General features: G+C 42.8%; 3 protein-coding genes across 5 annotated transcripts in view; 2 read left to right on the top strand and 1 right to left on the bottom strand.

Moving 5' to 3' along the window:
• Positions 1-52: 52 nt before the first annotated feature.
• mrpl47 (mitochondrial ribosomal protein L47) lies at positions 53-4135 on the bottom strand. Its single transcript, XM_063465789.1, has 7 exons — positions 3995-4135; positions 3252-3400; positions 2931-2991; positions 2763-2859; positions 2558-2688; positions 416-511; positions 53-331 (listed from the first exon to the last, which is right to left on the bottom strand). Exons 1-7 carry the CDS (start codon positions 4126-4128, stop codon positions 220-222), a joined length of 780 nt encoding a protein of 259 aa, XP_063321859.1. The 5' UTR covers positions 4129-4135; the 3' UTR covers positions 53-219.
• A 217-nt stretch (positions 4136-4352) lies between these two features.
• Positions 4353-11275, top strand: ndufb5 (NADH:ubiquinone oxidoreductase subunit B5). The gene is made up of 6 exons (XM_063467481.1): positions 4353-4504; positions 6059-6141; positions 6666-6732; positions 6851-6912; positions 10206-10312; positions 11066-11275. Exons 1-6 carry the CDS (start codon positions 4387-4389, stop codon positions 11184-11186), a joined length of 558 nt encoding a protein of 185 aa, XP_063323551.1. The 5' UTR covers positions 4353-4386; the 3' UTR covers positions 11187-11275.
• Positions 11276-12296: 1021 nt separating this feature from the next.
• Positions 12297-20101, top strand: part of usp13 (ubiquitin specific peptidase 13) — a 33123-nt gene continuing 25318 nt past the window's right edge. For 2 of the 3 annotated variants that reach the window (XM_063467347.1, XM_063467346.1), the window contains exons 1-5: positions 12297-12660; positions 14388-14513; positions 17193-17256; positions 18443-18564; positions 19323-19465. In XM_063467347.1, coding sequence (XP_063323417.1) covers positions 12550-12660; positions 14388-14513; positions 17193-17256; positions 18443-18564; positions 19323-19465 — 566 coding nt within the window. In that variant the 5' untranslated portion in view covers positions 12297-12549. Of the gene's footprint in view, positions 12661-13900; positions 14298-14387; positions 14514-17192; positions 17257-18442; positions 18565-19322; positions 19466-20101 lie in introns of those variants that run through there. The other variant, XM_063467348.1, reaches the window with a different exon arrangement.

Genomic DNA, 20101 nt, shown 5'->3' with positions numbered 1-20101 from the left:
TCTGGTTACTGCAGTTCTGAGGGTTTTCATACAGGAGCGTAAAAAACACTGGAGTCGGGGTCACACAGAGAGAGCGGCACACTTTAGAGCGATCTTACATAATTTATCTTTGAGATCACATGAAAGGTGGTCATACAACAGTTTCAGTCCATCCATGGCTATTTGATGATTCACACTAGTCAGATCCTGGAAAGACACCAAAATTGGGAGCTACACATTTCAGGATGCAGGAGCTTTAATCTGGGGGAACCTCTCCTGTAGCTTGGCGAGACGTCTCTTCTTTAAGTTTTCATTCCTTGCCCTTTCCCGAAGGTAATTCTCAATACGCAGCCTGAAGGGGAAAGGAAATAAAATCCTTTGTAAGAAAAGTATCACGTACTTAAAAATGTACATGATATTGCAACACTGGTCTTACCTTATATGTGGTTCAACAAACTTGGGTGTGTAGAACCTCTTGCGCTTGTATCTTCTGTTCATGTACCAGGGAATAGCATACTCTTTGAATCGATACCTGTGGAGGAAATAAACCAATGAGATTACAGGGCGTCCAATAAAAGTCTCAATTTAGCTTTGCCAAGGATGAATCGGTTCAGCTGCTCATGACCACAACTATGGACGGGTGCTTACTAGGGGTGCAACGATACTCGTATCGATATTGAACCGTTCGATACAGTGCTTTCGGTTCGGTACGCATGTGTATCGAACAATACAAAATTTTTAATTTATTTTATCAACTTTTCTTCTGACGATGCTGTCTGTGTTGAGAGCTCAGTGGATCTGCGTTAGACTACTCCGCCTAGGCTGCACTGTCGAGTGCAGATCCACTGAGCGCAGCGCAAGCTAGCAAGACAGAAGCTAAGCTCGTTGCAACATGGCAAATTGAACCTCCCCCACCCTCATTCAGATCTGGCCTTTGGAACTATTTTGGTCTTCATGTGAAGTATGACCCTGAAGGTAAGCGCGTCATGGACAAAAGTAAAACAGTATGTCGGATGTGCCACGCAATGCTCAATTACATGGGTGGGAACTACTGCGTTAGCGCAGTTTGCTCGTTAACGTGTTGACACCGTCCAGCTCCACGCACGGGGCGATCCGCGGTAGCTCGTTAACGGAGATTTGCCGTGTTGTGGCGTTAACGTCATTTCAGATTAACGCTGACAGCACTAGTGGGAACACAATGAATATGACTGCACATTTACTCCGACATCATCCTAGTGCAAAGACAAGTGGAAGCAGACAAAAACAACAAGCACGCATGCTACAGACTTTACCCGAGTCATTTAGACAGCCGTTAGCACATGATTCTCCTTATGGGGACCTGATATGTTTAATATGCTGCTGAGAGTATACCCCAGAAGAAGCGTATAGTATAGCTTTTATTTTGGAAAGAGCCATTTCTCTGTAATAAACTCTCTTTTCCAAAGATGAGGGATTTCTCCATGAGATATTTATGTTTTTATTACTTTGTCGTTTCAGCAACATTAAATTTAAAAACTGTACTTTTGAGTTAAAATATATATTTATAATTTTAATAAATGACAAATTAAAAAAGCATGAACATTTTTTTGTATCGAAAAAATATCGAACCGTGACACCAAAGTATCGAACCGAACCGAACCGTGAATTTTGTGTATCGTTGCACCCCTAGTGCTTATGTGGTGCTTTTCTACTCTGAGCACTCGAAGCGCTTTAAGCCAATCGCATTGCGGCAAGGTTAAGATGAACGTGACGTGGTTGTTGGTGCCAGATTGGCTGCTCTAAGTAGTTCAAAACTGCTGGAAATTTGTCCAATGAGTGGCAGTTCTCTGTCCAAACAATAGCCTGGTGGTGTCAGAGGAGAACTGATAGGCTGTTTCAAGCCAATAGGAAGGAAACAGTAACTCAAATCACCACACGTTAGAACCAAGGCATACAGAAGAGCATCTCTGAACACGCAATATGTCGAACCTAGGATCAGGTGGGCCGCAGCAGACCGCATGGAGTGCTGCTCCTGTCAGACAGGAAACAGGCTACAACTCACAAGGGCTCACCAGCACCGGGCAACAGAAGAAAAAGATTGTTTGGTCTGATGAGATTTCATTTCTGCTACAACATTCAGACAATAGAGTCCAAATTTGGTCATGAACAACATGAAATCATGGATCCATCCTGCCTCGGATCAACAGTTCAGGCTGATGGTGGTATAATGTGTGGGGGCTATTTAAATGCCACAGCCTAGCTGAGTATAGTTGTTGATCATTTCATCCCTTTATAACAACAATATGCTGATCTTCTGATGACTGCTTCCAGCAGGATCAAGCAGCACATCACAGAGCTGAAAGCAGCTTAAACTGGTTTCTTGGTAAATGCTCTTTTTTTTTTTCTATCCAAGAAAACACTGATAATATTTTTCAGGCTCAATCTGAGAATGAAATATGTGTAACAAAGCTTGGACCACATGTGTTTATACTACATGGACCCACTATATCCTGCAAACAGGCCGTTTCCCCATCACCATATGATAAAGGTATGGCATTTCTTTTTCCCATGTAGGTCTGATATGCAAGACTGCCCTCACCAGTACACATATCCAAATATGTTCCTCCTCCAGGCTCCTGGTCGGCCTTTCTCTTGTCCTGTTTGCAGCAGACGCAGTGCGCCCTCTCTCTCCTTCACCACCGTCTCCAGCCTGATCATGGACCGCTCAACCTGGGAGGGGAGAAAGCCTCATATAATCACTGGCACCCATATCATGTCAGCTATCAGCTCAGCATGAGACGAACCTTTCTTAGTCTTTCTGGACTTGGCATCTGGACCCTCTGCCTTTTTGCTTCCTGTTCAAGTGTGAGCAGCATGTTCTTTTCTTTCAGCAGGACGTACCTGAGACACAATCAGAGGGTTACACGCCGCTAAATGTTTCCACTGAGACGCTTCATTTCCACACAGCTCACCAGAGTTTGTGCAAGTCCTCGTTGCTCTTTGTTCTCAGTTGTTTGGCAGTCCACGGTGCGCCTAATAGTGCAAGAAGTTATAACAACCTCATTAGTGCAATAATAAAATGATCATGTCACTCTAAACTCACACATCTGATCACACACAATTTGTTAAGTATTTACTATACTTTTTAACAAATTGAGCTGATAAATAGTGTTTAGTAGATGGTGTTTACACTGATCTACATTCAGATGCAAATAAAATGAACATATTCAGGTTGATTCAAACTACAATCAAACCTGCAGACAATGTTCTCTTTGCGTGCTGTAATATTTTACCTGACTTCACGTTGGCCTCTCCCCAGTTCTCAGGTGAATCAAAGAACTCCTCTAGTCCTCTCCTGCTGATGGTTGTGTGCAGAGCTCGATACTGACCTGGAGAGCTGATAGGATTGCTCCAGGATGGGGGGACGATGGGAGACTTCTCCCTGTTGAACATGAAGAAAGTGCACACAGTAAGCCTGATAATTTACCTGCTTCAGCATTTGTTATTTTTCCGCAATTAAAAAAACCCCCAAACAACAAAAACTGAATTTGGAGAATTCCAGCTTGAAATTTAAGTGTTACATTTCAGCACTTTCTGGTTTAATCCCAGGGCAGATATTTTTGGTGTTAAGCTCTTTAACGTCAAATAAGAATTCGGATCATTTGAAGTTCTTTGGAGCCTCTTCTGTCCTAAAACATCACTGACCTGGCAGTTACTTACTTTTCACATGTATAGTTAAAAGCTGTGTGTTGATGGGACATAATGGAGACCCCACGATCACAGCAGTCAAAATCTCACTTCAGTCTTAAACACAGCCATAAAACCATAAATGTCCACTGAGTACATCAACATGGGAACTCGGAGTTTCTACCTCAGCGTAATAAAGAAAACCTGTTTCTTTGACTTTGCTGTAAACAATCACTGGCATCTTTGCACAAACAGTGACTGCTGAGCTGTTGGCCGACAGCTTTGAATGTGTCGTAGTTAACCCACATTATTGTTCCGTTTTGAGGAATGCATTAAACGGATCTCTTACCTGAGAAGAGAAGTCTGGCGTTTGGCCGAACTAACAGCGACCTGTCGCGCGTTTGTCGCTGATGATATCCTAAAGACATTTTGAAACTGCTTGCAAAGAGTCAAAACGCGTCCTGTGGATGAGGACGCCGCCATTTTTGATGTAGCGCTTCCCATATTACCCAGCATGCATTTTGTCTCTTTTTCTAAATAAAAATAAAAATGAAGATATATTTTTAAATAATTTTATGGTGCTAAATACATTATTATAATATTAATTTAATAATAAAACCCCGTATAACAATTCAGTTGAAAAAATTACACCTGTGCTCTTATCAAATATGACGGCTTCGGCTTCATTCGCTTAACGGCCAATCACAGTTCGTGTTGCTGGGCCGTCCTCCCAAAGTAACGATGGTGGGCATGAGCCTTCTCAGGTCTGTTGCTGCTTTTGCAGCCAGACTGAGTCCTGTGAAATCTGGAAATACTGCGGCTAATTTACTCACTCGAGCAATCCCCCGCACAGATAAAGGTAAGACACACCCCAGTCGTTTAAAAAATGAGACGACTGACCGGAAGGCTGCTCGTCTTTTCTCATGACCTTGCAACGGGACCTGTTAGCTTGCTAATATGAGCTAGCTGTTAACGTGTGTCCTGGTGTCAATAAAGGAAGACACAATGACTTTATTATAGCTCCGTATACATATGTACTGTTTATATACGCCACTGTTTATCCTCCAGTTTTAACCTCTGTCTTTTCATTGCAGTAAGCGGTGCGTATTTAGTAAAACATTAGTTGGGTTACAGGGTTTGAATGATAGTTTGTCATCTCTGTGTGAACGCTTAACATAAATCTGCTTGTTGCATGCAGTGCTATGGTCTGCAGTTTTATCTAAACGAGTTTCACCATGTTTTTAATAGCGACATGTTCTTTAATATCTTTAAATTATAAGGTTTCAGTAAAGCCACCTGACTCAGTGGGACACCCTTTAAACCAGGGGTAGGGACCGTCAGTCCTCGAGAGCCGGTGTCCTGCAGGTTTTAGATCTCACCCTGGGTCACCACACTTGAATCAAATGATTAGTTCATTACCAGACCTCTGGAGAACTTTAAGACATGTTGAGGAGCTAATTTAGCCATTTCAATCAGCTGTGTTGGATCAAGGACGCATCTAAAACCCGCAGGACACCGGCCCTCGAGGCCTGGAGTTCCCTACCCCTGTTTTAAACAGTTCATGCAATACTTTGCAAGAGCGAAAAAGAAATATTTACAAGGCTGTAGTGAGGTCTGCTATTATGTATGGACAAAAAGACAGGAGGCAGATCTGCAGGTGGCACAGTTAAAGATGCTCAGACTTTCATTGGGAGTGACCATGATGGACAAGGTTAGAAATGAGCACATGAGCTCAGGCTGAGCGCTTTGGAGACAAAGTTAGAGAAGCAAGGCTGAGATGGTTTGGACAATTACAGAGGAGGGGTAGTGGATTTGTTTTGCAAAGGCAGATAAAAGGGAAGGCCGCTGAGAAGATTCGTGGATGTAGTGAAGGAGGGAGACGATCTGCTGTGGCATCTCTAAAGGGAACAGCCACACGAATACACATTTGAAGAGCTGCAGTGATGGTCATTCTTGATTTTTGCCCATATGGTCAAACCAAAGATTATTACTAAGAAGATGACCGCAATAATGGATGACTGCCTGATTATTGCAAAAATAATCTGGGATTATTTATTGTTGAAGTGAAACGTAATGATAATCCGAGTTTTTGTAGTCTAATTATATGAATATGTAATTATAGCACTAAACTCAATCGGGCAGCCACCATTAGAAACAACGTCTCTTTTACAAGGGAGCTGGGGCAAACGTGTCAACCATGTAAAACATCTCAACCTGCTAGAAAAACAACACATAATACAAGCTCCACCCACCTAATCATGATGCAGTGGTAGGTCATAGACTTAGCATTTGTAATACATTATAGAGATACTTGGTACACTGGACAGAGCCTCCATGTAACTGAAGAGGCAGCGTGCGTACTCACTATAACCAATCACAGGCATCATGATAGTAACTGTGCCCTGTTTTGCAGTTGCGGTCCGTTGGGGTCATGGAAAGAGACTGTTTGTCATCAAACCCTCTGACTACTATGACAGGAGATTTCTGCGCCTATTGGTAAATCCAGAGCACCGTCACATCCACCAAGCTCACGTACATACGCAGCAGAAGTGCTCTCTGTTAACTTTGCTGTATCATTTTAATCATAATGTTCGTGTTCACCCTTTGAAAGAACAAAACAAAATCTTGTTATTGAAATGTATCAAAGGAAGTTTAGTCCTCAACATATTTTCCTTGACTGCTCAGACGTTTATTATTCAGCCACTGTGCAGGCTTCTAAATAGCAACCATGTTTTTTCTCTTATTTTAAAGAATGTTTGTGTTCATGTTCTTACACTCAGCCAAAAAACAAGCTTACACATTTGTGTTGCTCAAAGGCACCAGCAGCAGAGAGCAGTGCATACATCAAAACTAAAATGGCCAAGATGATACTGTTTAAGCTGGTTTAAAAAAATAAAAAAGTTAATTCACTGAGTTAAAAAGTGAGATATTTCTTACTTGGTTAATTTTGGATGGTGACTTGCACGCATCAACAACTGAATTTGCCATATATTTGATTTTCTTCTCGTTTTTTCTCTCAGCAATTTTACATCTTGCTGACTGGTGTTCCAGTGGCTATCATTGTCACAGGGGTGAATATCTTCATCGGTGAGTAAGCATAAGTGTTTTATTGTGTGTTCTAGTCGGCTTCTAATATTTTCCAGGACTTACTCAAATACTTATGGAATGAATATCTCTGTTGCTCGATTAAATGTCTGTGGTGTAGGTGAGGCAGAGCTGGCTGAAATTCCTGAAGGCTACGAGCCCGAGCACTGGGAGTACTACAAGGTGCGTCCCTTTGTCTCTTTGGTTGTTTGTGGTGCTTCTTTCTGTCATTGCTTCAAACTCGTATTAAGGGAAGGATATGCTCACGGATTTTATTTTGAAGTGTAATCATAATCTGTGCATATTCATTATTATACCCCCAGTGCATTGTTAACCCCCCAAACATCATGTTTTCCTCCAGTGAGTGTTTTATGGGACTGTTGTGTTACATTTTCAAACCCAGGTGCTACGATGGGCCCCTCAGGTAAAAGTCTCTCCGAGGGCCCCGTTCAGTTTAGAGTTAAAAGAAGCCTCGACTGAAATAGCATGCATTATGTTGCTTGATTAAATGTCTGTTATGTCTGTGAGGCAGAGCTGGCTCATCATTATGTGCAATGCAGCACCTTTATTTTTTGACAGGTATCCTGAAACAGGCCAAAATTATTTCAAAAAATTATTTGAAAACATTTGATCATTTTGAATTTGATTAGAGCAACGTGGTTTAACAAGAAACTGATGGGATGGAGGCCAAAAAAAAAGCTTGAAAAATAAGCAGTGCTAAAAAGAAATAACTGGAGGAAAATTCACATCTAATGAAGTTAACTGATAATAGGTCAGTAACATGATTGTGCATAAAAAGATAATCTTAGAGAGGCAGAGTTTCAGACGTGTCGATGAGCAGAGGCTCACTAATCTGCACAAAACTGAATGTTTCTCACCACAAAGAAGACTGAATATCTCATCATTCACAGTAAATAATATCAGCAAATCTGGAGGTTCTGGAGAAACCTCCTTTTGGGGCAAAGGGACAAGGAGAAAATCAATACTGGCTGCCCTTCAGTTCCAGGCCCTCAGGCTGCTCTGCATTCAAACCAGACATGGAGCCCTGGCATAGCTGACTGGGTTGTGCAAACGACCTGTATGCCAAAGGGCTGCAGTAGCCTGGGAGTGAGTCTGCCCTGGGCTGTTTCCTTACTTTGTGTTTGCTCTGCTATCCTGTCAGAGATGAACCGACATAATTCTGTCACCGTGTCATCAACAAATGCATGTTAAAGCATCATAATGTAAAGACAAGGCGTATGTGAATGATCCAGGACAAAGCTCGTTTAAAATGGACTGGAGCCAAGTGGGAAACAGTCCTGTGGTCAGACAAATCAAAGTGTAATATTCTTTTTGGAAAACATGAACACAACATCCTTCAGACTAAAGAGGAGAGGGAACGTCCGGCTTGTTATCAGTGCTCAGTTCAAAATCCTGCATCTCTGAGGGTGTGGGGGTGCAGCCTGCACAGCTCCATAGACACATAGGTGTACACAGTGGCAACATGGCCCAGTGTCCCATCACTGGGACTCAAGCAGGCCATAGCGGACTTGCAGATGGTGAGAGTATAATCTCTGGACTTGGAGCAAGCAGTCTGTACGTAGCACGTACCAGTCTGTGTCCACACACCGACGACTGCCTTGCACTTTCCAGATTCTGGCTCTTTGTCCTTTTCCCCAAAATGAAGTTAGAGTTGAAGTATTATTGCAGTGACACACTGGAGGAGATCCATCATGCGCTGCAGATTAGGGCTGCCATGATTAGTCGACTAGTCACGATTACGTCGACTATCAAAATCGTCGACGACTGATTTAATAGTCGACGCGTCGTTTGAAGCTTTGTAAGATCCCAAAAGACGCAGAAATAAGTAGTAGGATTTAAGAGTGTAATAACGGACTGAAACAGAAGATGGCAGCACTGCATGTACAAGGATGCCAGCTGCCGTTAAACCCCGAAGAAGAAGAAGTAGCTCTGTCCCAGAATTCATAGCGCAGCTCAGTTTCCAACAATGGCGGCAGCTAGTTAGTTTTAATATTACTCTTATTATTCTTTCTGGGTCACAAAATAAAGGTTTAACATATTTTCAGGCGAGAATGTAACTGTGCAAACCTCAAATATCTGCTCAGTTTATCAAGACACCACATATTTTCAAAAGCGCTCCGACGTTTTCGGAGACGTCTGTTACCCACTAGCTCAATAGCTAGCCGGGGGCAAGGCTCACTAGAGCCCGTGAGAACACCGGACTCCCGGCAACTCGTTTTCAAACCCACCGCCGTCTTTCGCTACTCAGGTTAAACATGATGCATAAGTCACTTAGATAACTTAAAATGTTACTGTTTGGCTTTTTTTTTTAGTATTTTATTTGTTCCTGAGTAAATCGGTTTGGCTGAGATTAAAGTTTATAGTTTTTACACAGCTGAATAAATGTCAAGCAGACAGCTGATTATCAGAAGTGTGAGATGCTCAAGAATATACTCCGGTGTCCCGTTACATTTTAGATAGCAAGGAGTTTATTAAACTTCACCGAAACAATCTGCAAATTTCATTAACATTTAATAAACTATCATCTTGTCTTTATTTTTAGTTAGCACATATCTTAAACACTTAAAGCTGTAAGCTAATGATAGTCATATAAGAGCAGATGCTGCTGGTGCAATAAGCTGTACGTTTTATGTCCAATGGATGCATGATCTGATTAGTCAACTAATCGCAAAAATAATCGGTGACTAGTCGACTATCAAAATAATCGTTTGTGGCAGCCCTACTGCAGATGCACAAGTGCAAAGGAACAGACCGGGACTTCCAGGAAAGGAGCTAAAAATAGCAGCCATGCTAGTCTCCTGTCTAAGGAGGCTTCTGATAAGGAGAAAGCAACTGATTTTAAACTGGGTATGATTTTTAAGCAAAGTCTTCAAAGGACTCAGTGGCACTCTATTTTTAAAATGCCTTTATTCCTAAAAAAAACCCTCCAGTGTGTTTTGGCACACAAGCTTTGATCAGGCAGTGAATCAAAGTTCATTAAAGCACTCAATCTTCCCTAGCCACAAGTGGCACGCTTCCACCTTGGGTGAGAGTGGAATATTCCACAAGCGAGGCTCCACCAATAGGAGGAGTCAAGAAGCCTGGACAGATGTCAACACCAAACCCAAAACATTCACCAAAGTCGATCCAGACGACACGAACGCACAGCAGCACCGGCCACAGTCAACATGAAAGCATCTCCAAAGGAAAATCATCTTTGTAAAAAAAGTGTATGGTTTCTGAGTTTTCATGGGCAGAGCCTGGTAAATGCTCCTTATGACCTGAAGCTGTTGGTGAGGCCGGATCTTGAGCTTAAGGATTAAAACAGGATAAAAAAAATGTCCCCTCAAGAAAGTTTACTTTACCAAAGCTCCTCTGTAACCACAATCACACTGAACTGCAACAAATGTGTCACATGACTGCACTAAAGGGACAGTCCTATGTTTGCACCAAATCCTCGTGCTCTGTTGTTTCAGCACCCCATCACCAGGTGGATCACACGGAACATCTATGATTCCCCAGTGAAGGACTACGAAAAGATGATGGCTGCAGTCCAGATTGAAAAGGAAAAAGCAGACATGAGGTGGGTGTTACTGCCAGTGTGCCTCATGCGCTTCACCAACAACACAAACACATGCATTTAAATGCTTTTAGAAGACGTCTCTGCTTGGCTCATATACACTACAGGACACACTGATGTGCTACAGCTGGTGTTTAGCTGTTTATGTAGTGTAACCAACAGTGTCTTGATATTGAGTTTTACAGAGGGAAGCATCCAAGAGATGGGATTGTTTTTAACTGGCAGAGAGGTTTACAAATGTGCTTCACAGCACAAATAGGAAACAGCAGTTTGCTACCACCGTCATGGAAAAATCACTGCAAACGCTAAAGCGGCAGCCGTTCTTAAGTGTGTCCAGTCATGGAAAGCACCAGAACATGATGCAGTAGGAGGGAGGGATCCTGAAAGGGCGTGCAGAGCAGCTGCATTCCTTGATAATAGCGTTCTCCCACTGATGTGGAAAACCTCAGTTGTTTGGGGGTTTTTTTTTTTCTCTCCCCAAAAGAAAACAGGTGCAGTGAGCCTATGAGGGAACCATCTCTGGATTTTTCAGAACATGCTCTCTGAAAAATATGCAGATTGGTTATTGAAATTGCAGAGATTGGTAAATCTTGAGGAATCAATTTAAGTGTGTGTGCTGCAGCTGTGACAAATGTAATTCTTTGTTATTTTACGAGCGTCATACATTATTAGTCTTCCTTACTTAACCAGTTGCTCATTTCTAAAGCATGGTGTTACATTCTCCGCCTCTTTTTATTCATGATTTTGTTGTCACAGACTGACGCAGCTGGAGGTGCGTCGCCATATGAGGCAGCAAGGAGACGGCCCCTGGTTTCAAGTGCCGACCCTTAACAAGGAGCTAATTGACAACAGCCCCAAGTCATCACCTGACCATTAATCCAGATGTTTCTGTCATCTGTACATCAATCTCACTGTTTGTACATTTTTTTCCCTTATTGCGTGAATAAAGTATCTATCGAACTCTGATATTCATGTTTTAGCGTCTTAATTCGGTTCATGCAGCAAACACCGTGATGATATTCCAGAGTTACAGATGGTCGGGGATTGGCAGCTTGTGTCAGAGCAGGAAACCCGCTGAGACCACCTGTCTTCAGTTTGTGTGAATACTTCTGAGCTGAAATCATCCAATAAAGTTCAAGTTGAAGAGTAAATCAAATGTGCATAATATCTATAATAATTTTTTTTTAAGTGTATTTGTTTATTTTTGGCCGGGGCCTTTCATGAAGGAGTTTGAATTTTCTCCGTGGCGTGCAGTTAGTGGGGTTAATTAGTGACTCTAAAAGTCTCCTATGGTTGCCCGTCTCTGTATCAGCCCTGCATCGAGCTGACAACCTGTCCAGGATATACTCGACCTGTTGATAAAGATCAAGATGTATCCAAATGCTTAGCCAGGGCTGAGAAAGCTTCAGCCAAGTGCAATTAAAAAGAAATTGCACCTTACATTTATTTGTACTGTAAATTCTTCCAGATCTCTGAGAAAGGTTGGATTCCTGTTGGTTTATAGTTTATATTTTCTTGCGATGAACACGAGCGTCCACCGGGTGGCAGAGCTCTGCAGACTAGCCTGGTCATGCGGACAAAGGGCTTCTTTAGACACACGCAGCACTATTTAAAAGTGGACTTAAAATCACATATTAAACATAAAAAATAAAAATTAGCCATCTGCAGTATATTTTTTGTTTATTATTATATTCGCAAAATCCTGCAGAGCAATGACATTTACTGCTCTCTCTCTCTTTTTAAACAAACCAAACCGGCTGCAGATTGATGAAGGATCATCAGCAGCTACTACAAATCAAAGTGTCCTCCATAATCACACACTTCCTGAATCCTGGAAGCTGGAAACATGCTGTAGTAAATGTGGGTGGCTTTATGAATCATCCTCAGAGGTGGGAGGGGCCCTTCTCGTAAAACATCCCCGTGAGCAGGAGCAGCACAGCGGCGTCACCACAGCAGCAATGTAATTTCTGCGCAGGTCCAAGATTTTTCTTTTTTTGTGTGATGGGAGGAAAAAGAAAAACAAAAGAACAACATTAGCTTTCAGCTTTGTGCCGCACCGTGCAGCAGCCTGCCTGCCTGCCTCCACCCCTCTGTCATTTTATTTTTATGTTTTTCAGCGTCACATCCCCCTGGTCGGAGGAATGTAGAGACGGAGTGCTTTAAAAATAGCATCCTCTCCTGTGACAGGCGCTGCCCCGGAGGCTCCGCAGCACTGTGGTGCGAGAAGCAGGAATGCGAAGATGGCTGCAGACCTAGGAGAGCTGCTGGTCCCATACATGCCCACCATCAGGGTCCCCAGAACAGGAGACAGGGTGTTCAAGAGCGAGTGCGCCTTTTCTTTCGACTCTCCCGTAAGTGTGCCTGTCGCCCCCCCTCCTCACACACACACACTCTCAGTGCGACACGAGCGGCTTGTTTGGGGAGAGAAGGTGCGTCGCAGGCGAGCTGACAGCTTGTTTTGCACGAGCTCAGCGGCGCACGTGAATCTGCTGTAAATGCGCGTGTCTCCATGGTCACCGTCCCCGCGAGCTTGAGAGGCGAAAAGACAATTAAAGGGTGTTTACGTCTCAGGCGAAAGGGATGAAAGGGGTTTCCTTTGTGTCCACACCACCCCACTACTACCGGAGGTCCACACGCAGGCCAGTTAGACCGATAAACGGAGCCACGCACCTACACCTGCCTGAAGCTGGGCTCAAGTCCTCCTCCAGCAGCAGCACAGCCGTGCTCAGGACCGAGTTTACTGCTCCACTCTCGGGCTTTTATAGTCTATAATTTGTCTGAAAATGGCCTAAAGTGCGTCAGTGGTGCTTGGCTGGAACTGTGTCCACGCTGATGTTTCTGTCCTCAAACAGGATTTGTACACGTTTAAAGACCTTAATGATGTTGTTTTGGTTTTTAGTAGCTTTTATGGGGCCACATGGTGTCTCCGCAACACTGTGACTATAATGAGTCAAAAAGTGAAAGACTTAATGCTTTTTCTGTATATATGAAAAATGCTTCTTCTGCTTTATTTTTGTCATTTTACTTTTCTTCTGTGAATAGGACAGCAGTGACATCATGAACACAGCTGCTGCTTTACTTTATTTGAACCTTTAATGGGTTTTAAGCGCTGATGATGCAGAGTTCAGTCCTTCCTGTACGTGAACTGAACCCTGCATTTTTATATCTGTCACAGGTATCCTTCCTACCTGTGACAGATATAAATAACATTTCTTTGCCCCAATGAAATCTCGCTTTCTCGACTGAACCCGTTTTTAAAGGTGACTCAGCTGTCTGGAGTTCATCATGTTGGCCTGAGGACTGGGTTATTTTTACCCTCGCACTGTTGAGGCTCATATGTCACTCTGGGCCACTTAAAGGTTTATCATGGGGAGGTTTATAAGGCCTGGCCTGGTCGCAGATTTAGGTTAACTTTGAAGGTGTATTTTCCAAGTGTTTTGTTTTCCCATGTGAAGTGAACTGTCAAGGAAAGGAAAAGGTTGATTATTGTAGTTTTGAAAGCACGTTTAGGTGTCTGTCACTGTTCACGTGGACATTTTTTGATAATAACAAGATGACCAAAGAATCGTGTTCTTCTCTCAAAGACACAAGTCAGTCTCAGCTTATGGGCTGTTACTAAAGGTAAAAATCATTCTCCTAAGAGCTCAGACATGTTGTTAATGAAATAGTCTGCCTGTAATGGGATGCTTTTCAGTTTCAGAAACAACAGCATAAAATTGTTGTATCATGTTGCTCGTATGAAGCCTAATATGAGAGAATAATCAATTACTTTCCTTGGCTTAAATGACCTGTCAGAGGAGGCATTTGCATTAAAACTAATGCTTGTCAGCAGCACAAATGCTGAAAGGTGGAAAGCTTTTGGTGCAAATAATAATTTTTTGAGCGAGAAAGACTCTGGAAAGTGTCAGAATCACATCTCTGTGTTTGATGTTACCGTGATGAGTTTGGCAAACTGGGCAAAATAGAAGATCCTGAAATTGTTCCCACGGTAAGAAATATTTCAAATGTGCTCATAGCGTGCCAGTTGTTGTTGTTGTGCCAGTTGTGCTTTCTCATTGTTGTTTGTGTTGCTCCGCAGGAGTCTGAGGGAGGCCTGTATGTGTGTATGAACACATTCCTGGGCTTTGGTCGAGAACATGTGGAGCGACATTATCGCAAAACAGGACAGAGCGTTTACATGCACCTCAAACGGCACGTCAAAGAGGTACGTCTCCCACCTGCTCCATGTGCTTTATCGGGCGTCAATTGTAAATACAGACTAAAGTAGAATTCAGAGCATAGAAATCATCTTTGTTTCTATAGTGCTTTTCAAATCCTGTTTATAGAGCACGTTTGAATCCGTAACACATAAAGGTCATTCATTTAATAGATATTTAATAGAATTTAACAGAGTCGAACAGAAAAGCTGAAAAAACAACTCCTGAGTAAAACCAGTGATGTGTGGAATATTGATTCATATATTTAAATGATGATTGTTAACAGATAAGACCAAATTAAATCCAGATTTCTTACGCACAAAAATAATCACAACATGTCAAGTTGTAAAAGCGTTTTATCGCAGATGTTTAAACTGAGAGAAATGTTTATGAAAAAAGTGTCTGGAGAGCGAGTAGGCCAGGTGCTTGAGTTTTGGGAGGGAACGTCATCCCGGTCCTGTCTGATGCAGCATCCCAGTTGCTCCACAGTCCTACGTCTGCTCTGTCATATTGTTCATTTCAATAAGTGTTTTCAGTTGGTGAAGCTGGACTGCAGGCAGGTAGGCCAGTTCAGGACACAGACTCTCCTCCCACATGCTGATGCAGTATAATAGATGCAAGTTAGCATCGTCTTGCTGAAATCTGCAAGGCTTTCCCTGAAAGAGACACCGTCTGAATGTGAGCATATACCTTTAGTACCGATGGTGCCTTTGCAGATGTCCGAGCTGCCAGGTCTGTAGGCATTAATGCACTCCTACACCGTTGGAGATGCCGGCTTTTAAAGTAAGCAGGTGTTCCTTCTCCTCTGGAGTGCAGAGGACGTCCATGTGTTACAAAAAGAGTTTAGATTCATCTGAGCACAGAACAGTTTCCACGTTGTCCATTTTAAATGTGCGTTTGCCCGGAGATGACAGCAGCGTCTCTGACTTTAACCTGCGTTTGTGGCGTTGTTTGTTCACAGAAAGTATTCCTGAGCCATGCAGCGATTGTCAGGACACAAGCATGCCTGTTTGTAATGCAGGGCCCAAGATTTCTCCAGGATCTCTAAATCCTTGGATGATCTTATGTGCTGCATGAATATATGAGGAACATTGTTGTGAAATGTTTTTCACAATTTGGACCTGCAGTCTTGTGCTGATTGGTGAACCTCTGCTGATCTTTACTTCTGAGAAACTCTCTCAGATGCTCTTTTCTTTTTACTGACGTGTTACCAGTTAAGCTAATTGATTTCAAAATGTTCCTGCAGCTTTTTCCTTTTTGAAATGCGTCCTGTTCCAGCCTTTTGGGTTTTTTGAGACATGTTGCTGCCATCAAATTCAAAGTTAGCCAGTATTTCTCCTAAAATAGCAAAACATCTCAGTTTAAACATATAACGTGTTTGCTGCTTTCTGTTGTGAATAAAATATGGGTTCATTTGCAAATCATCCCCCCCCCTTGTTTGTGTGTAACACTTGATGTTTTCAGGCCTGTTTCTCACCTCTAACTTTCCTCACTGAACGTTTTTCTAGTTTTTGTGTGTTTGGAAAATTCCAAGAGTTAAATTGGTAATTTGCTACTAATTATGTGGAAAGTTGAGGCATTTCTTGTAATAAAGAGATTAAAATCTATTTTTCTTAGTTTGCTGAACACGTCGTTAAAACCCACAATTCATCAAGCTGTGATGTTTTTAAGATTGGACCAGTGAGATGTGCTTCAGTAAAACATGAGTAAAAACTATTTTCCAATTGGAAAGCAACAATAAGATGAGCGTGACGAGCATTACAAAAGTGAAACGACTGAATCCATTTATATCACAACAGAATTTATTACTGTAGAGTTTTATTATAATTAATGATATTTTGTCCAAAGACTGTAACGTTACGTTTTTGTTGAGACTGAGCCAGAGAGCTGCTGACTTAGCTGCTGAGTAATTTAAGGGAACAGGTACAGATCACATCTGAACCAAAACATGCTTCACTTTTGTCTTTCTTTGAAAACTTGATGGTGACCAACAAAGATCAGAGCTGCTGCCTCTAATTGGCTTCAGCTCTCTGCTATTTCAATGCCTGGATCTGTCCACAAACAGCTGCTCACATTCTGCAGGCTCCTGTGTCTGCTGGTTTTTTCCCATGGGTCCACTCGGTCTCAAGTGTGTCAGCATTCTCCGTCTTTCTGCCCTGTTTACCCACCAAGAGAGACTCATTCAGGCCTGATCAAACTGAAAGGAAACCAGTTGGTGGCGCTGTGGAGTTGTGCTGCCAACTGATGATTCTGCAGATTCACGGTTCTAAGCCATTCAATAACTGTGTGTCAAAGCTTAAATATGTTAATGTTACTATTCTTTGTTTTTGTGTTCGTGCTGCCTTTTTTATCGCAATGAAGAGACAAGAGAGACAGCAGAGGTAGAAAAAGACCATGACACACACTACAGGCAAAGACAGGCCCACACATGATTTTACACGGACTGTAAACGGTATCTGTCGTACTGAAGCACTTTATTAATCATCCTGTATTTTGACCCTGCCGTGGTCGGGGTTTTCCACTTGCCTTGTAAACTGACCCGGCACCTGGAACGTCCAGCATCTATTCCTAACAAAATGACAACTATCTGGATGGGCTTTAGCACGGCATAAAAACGTGTTTTTTCAAGTAATTTTGGATGTCTGTGCAGGGTGCTGAAAGGTGTTTAAATGTGATGTTTCCTACAGAAAGCCACAGGAGCTGCTGGAGGCGGCGCCATCCCCAGAAGAAGAAATGGAAAAGTGTTTCTAGGTGAGACCGAGGCAGTGGTGCAAGTAGAGTTTACAGCCTTATGAATATAAGTAAAAGCATTCAGGGTTTTACCTCACTGGTACAAGGAACTCACTAAATGCTCCTTTCCTAACCACGAGACCTATCGTCAGAACTTAAATGTACCAGAGTAACGACGATCACGTTTACGGATTTTGTAGCATAAGAACAGGAAAATGAGTAATGAACTGTTTATACTCCAGCAGAGGTTAAAGGCAGGATTAAAGCACTAAATCATACCTGAACAGTAAATCTCGTTGATTGGTGTTTGCAAAAGTGCAGCTCCAGAAGTAATTTACTGTTTTGGATCTGGTGGTTTAATGTTAATGTGGTCAGAAACGCATCTCTTTCTGCAAAGAGGCTCCTACTCTGTCGTGACCCTCCAGCCGCCCCTCTTGCCAGCCTTTACCCAAAGCGTCAGATATTCCTCATGATGTGTCCCCCCTCCTCTTCTTCCTCCGCTTCATCTTGTTCTCTAAATATAGCTCATTTATTTGTAAATGTGGTTGGTAACTGTTCTAAATCAAATCCTGGCCCGCTCCCCTTCACCTCCGCCTCTTTGGGGGTGCGGAGAGGGAGAGTCGCCGGCCTCTCAGCTGCCACCACCTGTCAACCTCCCGTCTAGGCTGCTGACACGCTTCCACTGCAGCTATGACGCTGCGCCCAGAGGACCAGGTGACTCTGCCTCCTTCCTGACGGAGGAATTCCTTCCACTCCATGAAGGGTAGATTAGATCAGCCATCCAGCCATTACCTGCCTCTTCCTGAGGACTCCTTCTTTGGAGCAGTTCTTCCTGTTATCCATTTAAGATCTTTGATGTGACAGCGGTTATGTACGTATCCGCCATAATCCCCACGTTGGTCCAGTGATCTAATTAAGGCGCTAGCTGCTGACGTCACATGCAATCAGTAGGCATAACAGCGTTGTCAGGGTTAACCTATGATCCTGTTTCCCACTGAGTCATTATGCACGTTTAGGCTGCAGTGGAAAACAAATGCTCTGTATGGAGGGTGATCAAAGCCCTCTCCTTAGAAATCCGCTACTGACTAAAGGAACAAATCATCATCTCAAATTCAAGCAGAAAAGAACATCAAGTAAAGATATTTCAGAACAAACTCAGTGGCAGCGGTGTCTTTAGTCAGCTGACTGTTTGCTTCCTCCCTGAAAGATTTAGAGCTGAACCGTGATTTTAACGGGGAGGACTACGAATACGAGGATGAGGCCAAGCTCGTCATTTTTCCAGACCACTTCGAGATCCCCTTACCAAATATTGAGGAGTTGCCCGCTCTGGTCAGTGAGTCGATGTTACCGTTACAGTGCACGCTGATGGTTCCCTGAGTGGCAGGTGGGTCACCCCGTCTGTCTTGTAGAGCCACCATTTGGTCTCAATCCATATATTTTACATTCAAGGTTCAAAAACATCTGTGAAAATTCAAAAATGAACTTCATTATAGAGGATTGGTGGGTGACCTGTGAGATGTACACCTTTGTTTTTTGTACCGTTGCAAACATTTCGGGGAACCATGCGGTGCACCTGTATGCGGTGCACCTGTATGCGGTGCACCTGTATGCGGTGCACCTGTATGCGGTGCACCTGTATGCGGTGCACCTGTATGCGGTGCACCTGTATGCGGTGCACCTGTATGCGGTGCACCTGTATGCGGTGCACCTGTATGCGCCTTGTTTTCTGTGTTTATTGCTTGCATGGAGCACAGAAGAGACTTTTCACACATTTATTCGTTAGTTTGGCTTTTAGAGCTTGGCTTTGGCACGACCTCGACGTCTGTTTTATTATTTAATGCATGTTGCCCAGGTGGAAAATATTTAATTGTACAGTGTAATGAAAGAGCAGGTGTGTTTTGCTGCTGGATTTTTCTTAATTCTTTCGGTGTTGAATCAGTCATGTGACGTGGCACACACTTTCTTTTTTAAGCACAAATCTTGCATGACCTCTTTGGCTCTTTTCTGTGGTTCTGAGCTTTGATGTTCAGTTGTAAGAAAATAATTGCTGAAATAAAATACTGACCGCTGACTCTGGTGACGTCCAGGTGACCATCGCCTGTGATGCAGTACTCAATGCACCATCAGCTTACAAGAAACAGGAGCCTGAGTCCTGGGAGGAGGAGATCCAGGTGTCTCGACATGCCAGAAGCCTCAGACAGCTGGATAACGGGGTCAGGATCCCACCCAGGTCGGAGTGAAGTCTGTGTTATTCCCTGTATGCTGTCAATACAAATAACGGCAGTAAGAAACAACAGCTCTATATAGCACTATTATCACTTTGACCTTCAGATCAATGTATTGACTTTGAAGAGGTCAGAGGTCAAATCTGACATGTACTTTCTGTATGTCAACAATAATCACCACACCACAGAATTCTGGTTTCAAAGTTATGAGACTGGTTTTTGACCACGAAGCCATTAAGTTGACTTTGAAGACGTCTCTGGATAGAAGTCCAGTTTATTCAGGTTATTGTGTTTACAAACAGCATGATGGCACGCACACACTACAAAAACATCACCTCGTTAGTGAAGGCAAAAGGAGCCAAAACAAAACAAAATGTGAACCATATTTCACATTTGCCAGATACTTCATTGATCAAAGTAATCTTTGGTTTCCACCTATTAAAGGCTTTGCTGCATACTTTATTATACGTGTCTGAATAGGCATGGATGTAAACTTCTATGTTTTTAATGATTCTATATAAGAAAAGTCTTGTATTTGTAGTCTTTGTTTCTGCTGCTTTGATAACTAAAGAACAGGAGAGAAGCTGTAAACCAGACGAGTTTCACCCCTGTTGTTGAGGAAAATGCAATGTTGCAGGAAA

Source organism: Pelmatolapia mariae, linkage group LG23 (assembly GCF_036321145.2).
Source record: "Pelmatolapia mariae isolate MD_Pm_ZW linkage group LG23, Pm_UMD_F_2, whole genome shotgun sequence".
NCBI lineage: Eukaryota > Metazoa > Chordata > Actinopteri > Cichliformes > Cichlidae > Pelmatolapia > Pelmatolapia mariae.
This window is presented reverse-complemented; position numbering and strand designations above follow the sequence as displayed.

What these genes read in the sequence shown, in the direction of transcription:
- ndufb5 (XM_063467481.1), top strand. Translation starts at nt 4,387, where the DNA reads ATGGTGGGCATGAGCCTTCTCAGGTCTGTTGCTGCTTTTGCAGCCAGA. An exon ending in AATCCCCCGCACAGATAAAG is followed by an intron (nt 4,505 to 6,058) that starts GTAAGACACACC and finishes CCTGTTTTGCAG; the next exon opens with TTGCGGTCCGTTGGGGTCAT. An exon ending in AGGGGTGAATATCTTCATCG is followed by an intron (nt 6,733 to 6,850) that starts GTGAGTAAGCAT and finishes TCTGTGGTGTAG; the next exon opens with GTGAGGCAGAGCTGGCTGAA.
- mrpl47 (XM_063465789.1), bottom strand. Translation starts at nt 4,128, where the DNA reads ATGGCGGCGTCCTCATCCACAGGACGCGTTTTGACTCTTTGCAAGCAG. An exon ending in GAGGACTTGCACAAACTCTG is followed by an intron (nt 2,860 to 2,930) that starts GTGAGCTGTGTG and finishes ATTGTGTCTCAG; the next exon opens with GTACGTCCTGCTGAAAGAAA. An exon ending in GTCCAGAAAGACTAAGAAAG is followed by an intron (nt 2,689 to 2,762) that starts GTTCGTCTCATG and finishes CTCCCCTCCCAG; the next exon opens with GTTGAGCGGTCCATGATCAG.